This window comes from Strongylocentrotus purpuratus, unplaced genomic scaffold (genome assembly GCF_000002235.5).
Source record: "Strongylocentrotus purpuratus isolate Spur 01 unplaced genomic scaffold, Spur_5.0 spur5_scaffold_18, whole genome shotgun sequence".
In the NCBI taxonomy this organism is placed as follows: Eukaryota; Metazoa; Echinodermata; class Echinoidea; order Camarodonta; family Strongylocentrotidae; genus Strongylocentrotus; species Strongylocentrotus purpuratus.
This window is the reverse complement of record NW_022145603.1, coordinates 5,405,355-5,417,463: the sequence shown is the minus strand read 5'-3', so window position 1 is coordinate 5,417,463 and position 12,109 is coordinate 5,405,355. Positions and strand designations below refer to the sequence as shown.

Sequence of the window (12,109 nt, the reverse complement as noted above, 5' to 3'; positions counted from 1 at the left end):
TCCCGAAAAGATGAGCAAATTAAGTTGCTGAAGAGAGAGCTTAATGCCCAGGAGAGGAAACTGCCTTCGTACCTTCGGGATCCCTGAGCGCCAAGATGAGGTCACTGACCAGGCAGTCATTCATCTGGTGAACGACTCACTTGGCGTTTGTCTCGAAAAGCATGACATCGAGAGAAGTCATCGCCTGAGAGTCCTGCCAAAACATCCAGGAAAGGCCAATTCACCTGCGCCAATTATTGTCAAATTCCAATCATACAGGAAGAGAAGTGAAGTTCTGGGTCCCGTATTATAAAACAGTTACCGTAGCGGTAAGTGCTCATTTGAGCGGTAAGTCTCAAAAGCAGCGGTAACTTTAAGATAAACGGTAAATATCCGTTGCATAAAAACTTACCGCTGGACTTGAGCGGTAAGTCTATAAAGATCAGCGGTAAGTCTATAAAGATCAGCGGTAACATTACCGCTACCCTCTGAGCTTGCGGTAACACTACCGTAACTATGGCTGCGATACTGGCTGTCTTGCAGCGTCGTGGATATGAAAGGGCGAGGAGGAGGGAGCGGATCTTCAGAGATCGCAGCCAGCCGTTGGAGTTGGGGGATGGTGACATTTTCCGGAAGTACCGGTTTACTAGGGATGGTTGTATGCATGTTATCAATTTGATTCGGCCCCTGTTGCAGCACGACACCCAACGGAATCAGGCACTTCCCCCAGAGCTGCAAGTTTTCATAGCTTTGAATTTTTATGCAACGGGGGCAGTGCTTGATTCCACGGCCACGATTCATGGCATCACCCGCTCAACAGCATCCAGGGTAATTCACCGTGTGTCAGTGACCCTCGGCACACTGAAACATGAGGTAAGTCAATACATTTTTCTTTAATAAAGCAAAGAGAAGACGAAAATACAGTCTGTCTAAAATTTGTATTTTGAATTTTCAATCAGCAAATTAATAAGACTAAGAGGATGAAAAATAACTCTATTTTTGTCATGCATGACATGCATATGATATACTAAAAATACTATGCATTTTATAATGAACACATGGAAGACCTATTTCAGATAAATTTATATGTTTAATTAATCTTAGACGACCAAGCAATGACATGACATAGGTCTATGCAGCGGTCTGACAATTTAGTGGTTGCCATGGGACAGAGCCCGCGACTGTGGCGGCCGGGCGGGAGGCTGGGGCAGCGCTGGCGCGGTCGGTTAGTTGGCCGAGCCTAGCTGCCTGTCTACTACTGTCACTGCAGTCTCTGTGTAGTAGTCTGTAGACCTATAGTATCATTTTATTAGTGGTCATATAATCAAACAATAGCTACGTCTAATAAAGAATTCATAATAATAAAGACATCTTTATCCAAACTTCCTTCCCCAAGTTAGCGAGAGTGCAAGTGCTAGATGCTAGCGCTAGCGCTAGTATAATTACTATTTTGCACGTAGTCCTAGGTATATTGATTTGTGTAGAGTCGCCCATAAATTGGCGTGATATGATGCGAGCTTGATTGTATGAATCGTGTACCTATGACCCTTCATATAGGTATATATGTCAAAACAAATTTCTTACTGAATGATGATTGCATGATGAATGACTGTCATGACGAAAACAGCACCCTTTCTAATGCACAAAACGAGGAGTCTCTCATCACATTCACATGACCAGAGGCAGAGGCAAATGTTGCATGCACACATAATACGTACTCTAAATTGAAACAGCTGAGCCCAGAGTATGGAAAGCTATATGCCAATCGATAGATATTTTAACGTCTTCAATTTCCAATTTCATCATTTCCTCTTTTTGCACAGATATCAAATAGACTTAATGATAAATTTATATGCGCATACACAGCAGTAAAAAATACAACATAATTAAACTACCGTCACAAAAAAAAAAACTCACAACAAAATGGTTTTAAAAAAATATAGTAAAACAATACTGCTATATATAATAAAGAAAATGATAATAATAATGATTGATGAAAAGACCAAAAAAAAAAAAAAACACAACTGTCATGATTATATTAAGAGGAAGAACGTAGATTCAAACAAGATTCTCCCCGGAGAAGCATAAACTAATAAGTAAATAATAAATAACAGGAGAAAAGAGAGAGAGAGAGAGAGAGAGCTATATAGAGGCCCGGGAAGAGAGAGACGAGGGGTATAGAAAGAAAAGAGATCAGTTTTTAAGAATAGATAGTTATAGGAATAGTTAGTTGCATCACCATTAATAGCATAACTATGAATATGTTCATGAATTCGAGTACAGCCAAAGAAAACTTGCACTCTCTCTCATAATTTTTTTTTTAATCACTTCACAAACTTCTTCAGATATTTCACATACTTTTCTCAACACTTGATTGAAAGAAAGAAAGTTCATGTCCAATTCTCTGAATATTAAATGTATTCGTAGGAGATAAATATTTATTCATATAATTTACAATGTGATAAAGATTACATTTCTTGATATAACATCGTTTCTGTCTATAATAATAAATACTGGTGAATTTCAGCATAGCTGTATAAATATAATGACGATGAATAAAATATACGTCAAATTACATTTCAAAAGTTTGCACATGAATTAGACTTGTATTGTATACATAACATATGAAGATCTGCAACATGGAATTATTGATTTTTGTTTTCTTTCTGCATCTCCAATTCACACTTCAGATAATCAAGTTTCCAACGACAATGGAAGAAGTCAACAGAGCCCAAGTGGATTTCTTCAACATATCAGGCTTTCCCCAGGTCATAGGAGTGGTCGACGGAACACACATTAGACTAAATGGAGCTCCCTTGGGCCCTGGTGAGCACGTCTATATGAACAGAAAAGGATATTACTCCATCAACACCCAAATAATTTGTGATACCAATTACAAGATCATAAACATTTTGGCACGCTGGCCAGGCAGCACTCACGACAGCAGGATATTTCAGGTAAATCCATAATATTTTGATTCTAACATTTCCTATGTAACCCACTTTTGTTTTTAATGCCTCCATGAAAACATATATTGACATACATGTTAATCTTTGAAATTGATGTCAAATGTTTGTTACAAATGCTACAAAATAATTGTGAAGCTAAGATCTTACAATTTTTAATAATTTTTCAAAATGTGTATATGCAAGAGAATGCAATAAATATCAAAGGTCAAGGGGCACCTATTCTACCATATTATGTTCATTCTTATAATGATTCTTCCTTTATACAGAACAGCAGAGTTGGACAGACTTTTGAAGATCTACAACAGCATGGTCTACTTCTTGGAGATTCGGGTTACGCTTTAAGACCATACCTGATGACACCAGTGCTAAATCCAAGGACTCCTGCAGAACAGGCTTACAATAGGTATGTACTACAAGAAACATTTCAATGCATATTTGTATCTACAATTAAAAAAGAAAGTGAATGAATGTATGCCATTTTAGACATCAAAGCAATACCATGATGTCAATTTGCCAATCACATCTCTTAATTAGCAGGATGAGTGTTCATGAATACCATTTGGCCCAGAAGAGCTACAGGTAAAAAAGAAAATTACTCATATATGTGACTTACTTCCTTTTGACAATGTATAGGTTAGATGTATAGCACTGTAGTTAGATGTACATGTATTTTCATAGTCTAATAGACTTCCCAATAATTCTTTGTTTTTAATTTGTTATACTTCAATTCCTTTACTCTGCAGAGCACATGCTACAACGAGAGTGAGAATCGAACAAGTCAACGGCCAACTAAAGCACAAATTCAGGTGCTTACTGAATGGTATGCAAATGGCACCCAGAAGAGCGTGCAAGATCATCACTGCATGCGCCGTATTGCACAATGTGGCTAAAGATTTGAAGCAGCCTGATGAAGTAGACTTTGGTATTGAACAACATGAACACGAACCAGACAGGGACGACCACATTGTAGACAACGGCTTAGCCATCAGAAACACTATTATTGCCAATTATTTCCACTAGATTTTTATGATGAAGACTTCTATATACTGTTACCAAGAATCTTTTTCAACATTCACTGTCACTGACCTTATTGTTTATCTATATTTTATATCATTCAAACATACTTATTTTTAGGGTGGACTTCCCCTGCTTTAAAACACCATTTTGGGTCATCTATAAGTTGACACATAAATTCTTTTTATTACTGCACTATTTAGTTGTGACAATATTGTTGAAGTATACTTGTACTATATAACTCAAGTGGTAGTAATCTTCTGTTTGCATTGAGAATCTTAATCAATTCAGTACTGCATTCAACCGGGGGGGGGGGGGGGATTAATTGCTAAGGTAGCACCAAGCCAAAATTCAAATTTCACGGAATCGCCGGGCTAGGGCATGTTCTGCTGACCTGCCAATAGTCATATTGTTTTATAAATTTGTATATGAATGTGACATCATATTCAAGGCCCTCTTTCAATGAAGTGTGTAAGATATCCTTAAGATTGGCCTCATAACATTGTTATCTTTAGATGCAGTTAATTTACAGTATAGTATATGGGAAGAGTTTATCTCCTGAATTTGTAATTTGTTCTATTCAGAAGCAGGCCACATATTTAATCCAAACCTGACTGGGGGGGGGGGGGAGTCCCGTGGAACGCTCATGCATAGTCAATTCATTTTTAATAACGACATATTCATATTAGATTTCTGGGAAACCTAATTTCCTTAGTTCCAAAATGCACAATGATATAATCTTTTTGAATACTGAAAGGTAAAGTTATCATGAATAAGAACAAAATTAACATGGAATTTGCAAAACAAACAAAGTAACAATTTTAAACCTCTTTTTGATTAAAGACAAATAATTCGAAAACGTGAAGCGCACGCTTCATGACTAATAACTTTTCCTCCTCTATCTCCAAAAGTCTCTCTTCATAACAGCTGATTGGCTTTTTGGTGTCTTTGGCCGTGCTATCCCCTACTAGAACAGGCTGGTCTATTGGTGGTCCGGCACTGCTGGCTGCACTAGTACTGGTCTGTGGGTCCCGGGCCGGCACAGATATGCCACCCACCATGGTGTTAACCATCATGGCCACAGCCATGGCATTTTCTGCTGTCTGTATGCATATAACAATAAAGATTGCCTTGATTGAGTTTTAAAGAACTATAGAACCATACTGTCTAAATGTTGTTATTATTATTTTATTTATTAAAATTCTGTGATAAAAAGAGAACAATGTCAGTAAGGGTTTTATCTAATCATCAATATGTTTGAGAAAAAGGTTTAAAACACCCCCCTAAAAAAAATATTTAAAAAATGTAAGAAAAAAAAATTGTTGTACCGTACACCATCAGTGAGGATTTTGTTTTTGTTAAACAAAAAAATTACCATATACCCGTATTGAAAATGCCTCACATAAAAATACATGCCACATTTGAATCTCATGTTCAATGGGATAAATTTTTCAAATAGAGTTAGGGGGGTAGGGTGGTCAACATAACATTGACACTTTGAAGGTCGTCAACTAAATTAAGTAATATAGTGGTAAGCATTTCAATACCATCTACAATTCAAGATAAACCCTGATTAGGCCTGGGTATTTTTGAAGTTCTCAGAGTTAGGGAAAGGGCTCCCCCGCCCCCTTCCCTGAGATTTCGGCCAGCGATGCAGACATATCGTGCAAAGTGTTGAGGAGGGGGGTGGGGGTACTTGTTTCCCCCCCCCCCCTTGGCTCAGTTAGGGTTAAACCAAAGATGTACATATTCACAAGTCATGTATATTTTTATGTTTGTTTGTACTCTCATACCCAGAGAGGGGGTCAATCAAATTCTACAAATTTTACCTGTGACATTTGGCTCGAAGGGAGAGCTAGGTATCCAGCCTCCTCTTCTGGCCCCAGAATGCCCTCCACACTCTCCTCCACCATTGCCTCCAGTACTGCCTCGTGCTTCTCATTATATTCCACTGGTGGTCCACCTCCTAATGATCCAAAGTCAAAGAAATAAATGTTAACTTCTTACCATAAATTTTACGAAATGTTAATATCGATCGTACAGTTAAAGAGAGATCTTGGATTAGGTCGTGATGGTTAATAATCTACACCAAATAAGTGTAAGTTGTGATTTGCGGTTTAGTGGTGGTTATTTTACCCGACTGCTAAAAAAGCACGAGTGCTTATTAGTAACCGACGACTTTAGGTCCTATCTAAGGGACCTTGGTAATGAGGAATAATGCCTTAATACCAAAGGACACTAGTGCATCGACGACATGGTTTCGAACCTAGGTCGTCGGATTATGAGACCACCAATCTACCAACCAAGTCTCCTGATAATAATAAACCCCTTTACTAATTCAATACTCTTCTTGACAGGCTACTCTAGAGTATTCTTTATTGAAATAGGATATACCATGCAAAACATGCTATCTTTTTAAAGAGAAATAAAAATAAAAAAAGCCTAGCATTCAAACACTAGGCTGTTGTCCTAAGTCATGAATGTTGATATGATATATTAAAGATAATTTTTTAATGCATGTACAATTCATGATGACCTATGGTGGTACAGTAGATACTAATAGCAGATGGAATCCCACCATTTTAAAAACTTGTTTTTTTATTGCACAAATGCTTTCTTACTTTTTAACTTTTCCAAAGCACAGGTAACTATTGGTGATAAATTACATGTGGTAGGAGTATACAAGAAAGGTACCTTTTACAGTTTTATCTGTTACACAATAAAGACAGCTTAATTTACCTGTCTTGTTCTTTGAGTCCCTGTACTTTCGAGCCTTTGCCGCCATTTCGTTCCAGGTAAGACGCAAGTCCTTTACTGTTCTACCTGGTTGGAGTCCCTGGGCCTCTAGCGATACGAGCCCTAGGGCCCATGCATCCTCTTTTCGTTTTTTGATCTACAAAAATTCAAGAACAAAAAGTACAATGTAAATTGGAACCTACTCAAGTTCTCTTTAATTATATGCAATAGATGATTAACATATTAATTCACCCTTACTTATTTTGAAAGAATACTCTCATATGGTAGCATCCAACTGTCTCCAAAGACAGTGGACTGCATTCTGTCTTGGGCATCAGAAAAAATGAAAACCAAAACATCATTTTCGGTATACTTATTAGAAGAAAAGTTGAAAGAAGGAAAAATAAAAATAAGTTAGATAAAAAGACTCTTTATTCAAATTCGAAATCATAGTTATGTTCTGGAAATTTTAATAAATAGATCTGCATTGGATTTTACAAACCTTTTCCACACAGTTCCCCGCTTTGCCGAACAAAGCTTGGCGGTTCTTTTTTACGTAGTCTGCCAGGCAGCGGACATCCCGACCTGTCAAGTTCGGCCTGCGTTTCACCATTTCCTAGAATGAAGAAACAAAATTAAAAAACTAATGAGAAACCAGAAAGATTGTTTAAAATGAGTTCTGTTAAATCAAATTTGACGGTATCAAACCCTTTTAAACACAAGATTGTTGTTTGGTTTTGATACTCGATCAGTATATCATTAGGCCATGTAAAATTGATTTCATGTTGATCGTCCCCGCCCGCTTCCTTTTTGGGGGCCGCCTCCTATTTTTTGTTATTTGTTATTTTTATTTTATTTTTTTTTTTTTTTTTTTTTTTAAATTTTTATTTTTTTTTTTTTTTTTTTGAAAGAAAAAAAACATGAAAAACACTGCTAAAATGGCTCTATTTCTGATTTAAAAAAAAAAAAATTGTCGGCGGCCATCTTGAAAAAAAATAGCCTCGACTGTCAGGGAAAATGTACCGAGCGGCCATTTTGAGCGGCCATTTTGAAATATCAAATATCAAATAACATGGTAGACTACACCCTCCTCCTCTTTTTCAAAAAATCCGGACGATCAACATGTAATCAATTTTACATGGCCTTATATTTCATGCCCCTGCCAATCGCCGGCCCAATCGCCGGCCCAATCCCTCAGCTCTCACACTTGACATGCACACACTGTGACACTAGACATAGTCTAGGGTCTATACTATTTTAAGTAGTATCTGATTATAGATCTACTACTAGTCTGAAGCTGAATAAAGTTGAAATTCTAATTGAGAGTCTATATAATTATAGACTAGAAATTGGAATGAAGTTGAAATTCTAATCGACTTAGACTAGATCTAGTCTAGACTAGGCGAGAGTCTTAATTTTATCTAGATATTCTAATTGAGAGTCTAGTATTTTACATTTTAGAATGATACTATGAGGTAATTGCAAGTTGTTTACCCTTAAACAACTTTAAATCATCGGGTATTGTAGATAAACGAATGTTCAAAACACCACCCAATCTAGTCATGCTAGTAGTGGAATGTCAGATTATGCTACCCAGCTCCTCCGGGGAGCTCAGTACTCTAGTCCCCGCTGGCTTCTGAAAGCACGTACGGCTGCGGAGACTGACGTAAACATTACAATTAAACCCCAGTACGATGGCAAATACTGTCTGAGTAAAGGCTGCACATTTATTGCCAGTACTAATACATTTATCAATATGTATAGCAGAATGAATATGCTCTTTCGATTAACACATAAAAATGATTAAAGTCAAGAAATACGTACGATTGACGATAATTGTAGATTAGCAGCAGCCGTCTTCGGTGTTTATCTCAGTGGCTATATCTAGCAGACGACGGGTATTGCGCATGCGCTTAAATTTCTGGCTCGTCCAAGAAGACCATTCGCGGGTTTTTCTTATATTAGTTAATATCGGTTTTATGCAACGGATATTAAGCTCCGATGGTAGTTACCATTGATGGTAACTACCATAATAGTATCTCGGGGAGTTACTATTATGGTAAGTCAAAAGTTTTATAATACGGGGCCCTGGCCAGCAGACGTAAGCTTGCCGGCACACGAAAGTCGATTCAAGAGGACTTGACTAAATAAAACGCGAGGCTGCTGAAGGCGGCCCGGGACAGTAATGGATGGGATGGGCGAGTTATTGCCCTTGTCCCTGCCACAAACGGCAAAGAACTAAAAAGGACGATCAACTCTCTCGAAGACTTGAACAATTAACAGTGAACTTACTAGTTACTACATTGTCTTGCCATGGTCAGATAACCATGTCTGGTTTTAAGTGTGCTATTTATGTACAGTTTGTATTTTGTTGACATGCTTTGTTTTTTGTATCTTGTATCTTATATACTTGTTTTTCTTTTCATTATGCTTGATGTTACAATTTTCCTTGTTTTTTCATTGCCCTTCTCTTCATTCCCCATTTCTGAGTCTATCCCAGATTCCTTTTCCCGTTTCCTCTTTTCTCAGTACCCTACATGAATTGCTGAATATGAGTTTATTTCACCTTATGCAGTTTTTTTTTGTCACGTTTTCTCCTTTCTTGCATGTTTGTCTGTATTGCCAGCCACCTACTATACAATACGTTCATGTAATGTTGCACATTCAGTATCAATATGGCTCAAATGGATGATGAAATTTGTAGATTTTATGAAGACAATATGAGCAATTTATGTGACGGTTATGATATCCCTAATGTTAATTGTAATTATCATACAGAAGATCAATTTTTTGAAACAGCATCTAAATATAATCATACGAACAGTGGCTTAACTCTTCTTCATATAAACATGCGTAGTGTTTGTAAGAATTTTGACAAAATGTTAAGATTCATTGATAATATCAATCTAGGACGTGTAATACTTGGTGTTACTGAGACATGGTTTACGAGTGAAACCGATAGGAGCCTTGTTATCTATTTCTGGTTTTAATTTTGTTAACAACAATAGACAAAGTAGACGTGGAGGAGGTGTTGCTTTGGGTATTCCTTCCCAAGTAGAATACCAGATACATCACGATTTTGATATAATGTCAGATCATATAAAAATTATCTTTGTTGAGATTGATAACCCTGGTCAAAAGAATCATTTTATAGGAGTTGTATATAGGCCCCCAAATGGTAATTTTAATGATTTTGTAAATGAAATTCAGTCAATTTTAGACAATCCACTTTTAGTTGGAAAGTCACTCTATCTTATGGGAGACTTTAATTTGAATTTATTACTTTGTAATAACGATAATCGAATTGATGTTTTTCTAAACATGTTAACGTCTTTCTCATTATTGCCCCTAATCACTAAGCCAACAAGAATAAAAGAAGTTTCCAGTACTTTAATTGACAATATTTTTTGTAATGTGCAACCATATGCACCCTCTGGAATTATAGTATCTGACATGTCTGATCATTTTCCTGTATACTGTATGTTGTCTTCGGAGAAATTGAATTGTGAGCCTAGAGGCCGCACGTCTGTCCCTAAAGGAACTCCTGAAAATATTGCCAAATTGACAGAGGCATTTAATTACAACTGATTGGAATGATGTTCTTTCAGACCAAAATGTTGAAAGTGCTTTTGATAGTTTCTTTAATAAATTCATGTTGTTGTATGGTGAGAATGTTCCTCTGGTTGAATATACAAAGAAGAATTATAATAAAGTTCCTCGTATGCCATGGATAACTAAATCAATATTAAGGTCAACTACTAAGAAAATAAGTTGTATTATCAATATAAAAGGAGAAGCTCTGATTTTTTGTGGAGAAAGTATTCTAATTATAGAAATACTCTTACTTCTGTATTGCGTGATGCTAAGAAAAAATATTACTCTGCTCAATTTCAAATGACATTTAATAATATTAAGAATACATGGAAAGTAATTAGAATTTTTTTTTAAACCATCAGTAAAAAACTACAAATATCAAATGTATAAATGTGAATGGTTGTTCAGTAGAAGATAGACAAATTATTATGGACAATTTTAATGATTATTTTTGTAATGTCGGGCTAAAACTTCAGGACTCTATTCCTAAATGTCAGAAAAGCTTTATTGAGTTTATGCAAGAACCCAATATAGATAGCCTGTTTTTAATACCCACAATGGAAATAGAATTGTTTAAACTTGTGAGCTTGCTTAAAAGTAATAAGAGTCCTGGCTTTGATGGCATAAAAATGAATTAATTGAGGATATTATACATGGAATTGTGATACCACTTGTTCATATTTATAATTTGTCTTTCTTATCTGGTATTGTACCAGGACAAATGAAATTTGCTAAGGTAGTGCTATTATTTAAAAAGGGTGATCCTCAAACATTAAGTAATTGTAGACCCATTTCATTATTGACATCCTTTTCAAAGCTTTTAGAAAAGCTTATATATGATAGAACAGTGATATTTTAAAAAAAGACTAAAATATTTTAAAAATTCCAGTTTGGCTTTCGTGAAAAGCACACCACTACACATGCAATTTTACACTTTGTAGATAAAATAGCTCAAGCACTAGATGGTCACCTTCATACAATTGGTTTATTTTTGGATTTCTCTAAGGCGTTTGATACGGTTGATCACGAAATTTTAATAAGTAAATTGTCATATTATGGAGTGAGAGGCATCGCTCTTAGCTGGTTCAGGAGCTATTTAACAGGCAGAAAACAATATGTATCATTAAATGGAACTGACTCAAGTCATCAAACTATATATTGTGGTGTACCTCAGGGGTCCCTTTTTGGCCCCCTTATTTTTATATTATATATTAATAATTTTTATCTTTCATCTGATGTACTATCTTTCATATTTTTTGCAGATGATTCAAGTGTATTTTGTTCTCATAAAAACCCTGAAGTTTTATTAGATACAGTTAATATTGAATTAAAGAAATTTGTTTTGTGGATTTATGCAAATAAGTTGTCCTTGAATCTTCAAAAGACAAACTGTATGTTTTTAGTAGCTCCCTAAAGGATGTACCTGGAAATGTATTTTTTGATGATGTTAACGTTGTGAGAGTAACTTCCACCAAGTTTCTTGGGCTACATAATGATGAGAAGCTGTCTTGGGCATCTCATTGTACTAATATTTGTAAAGTCGTGTCTAGAAATACTGATGTAATTTATAAATTAAGTTCTTTTGTCCCACAAGAAGTTGTGCTTATTTTGTATTCTACTTTAATTTTGCCTTATCTCAATTATGGAGTGCTGGCATGGGGGAAGTCATTGAAAACACAATTAGATAAGATTTGTGTTGCCCAAAAGAGGGTGGTTAGAGTCGTTTTTAATGCGAGCTATTCGTGCTCATACTAATGTTTTGTTCTACAGTAATAAGCTTTTGAAGGTTGAAGACATTTGCTTTTTACAGTTAGGCG

General features: G+C 36.0%; 2 protein-coding genes across 2 annotated transcripts; one reads left to right on the top strand and one right to left on the bottom strand.

The window, feature by feature from the left end:
- Window positions 1-273: 273 nt before the first annotated feature.
- On the top strand, window positions 274-3,990 carry LOC105441223 (putative nuclease HARBI1). Its single transcript, XM_030989093.1, has 4 exons — window positions 274-852; window positions 2,670-2,936; window positions 3,215-3,351; window positions 3,692-3,990. Exons 1-4 carry the CDS (start codon window positions 496-498, stop codon window positions 3,966-3,968), a joined length of 1,038 nt encoding a protein of 345 aa, XP_030844953.1. The 5' UTR covers window positions 274-495; the 3' UTR covers window positions 3,969-3,990.
- Window positions 2,383-8,787, bottom strand: LOC753438. Its single transcript, XM_030989094.1, has 5 exons — window positions 8,523-8,787; window positions 7,201-7,314; window positions 6,702-6,855; window positions 5,792-5,928; window positions 2,383-5,065 (listed from the first exon to the last, which is right to left on the bottom strand). The coding sequence occupies exons 2-5, from the start codon at window positions 7,309-7,311 to the stop codon at window positions 4,784-4,786; spliced, it is 684 nt and encodes a 227-aa protein (XP_030844954.1). The 5' UTR covers window positions 7,312-7,314; window positions 8,523-8,787; the 3' UTR covers window positions 2,383-4,783.
- Window positions 8,788-12,109: the final 3,322 nt, after the last annotated feature.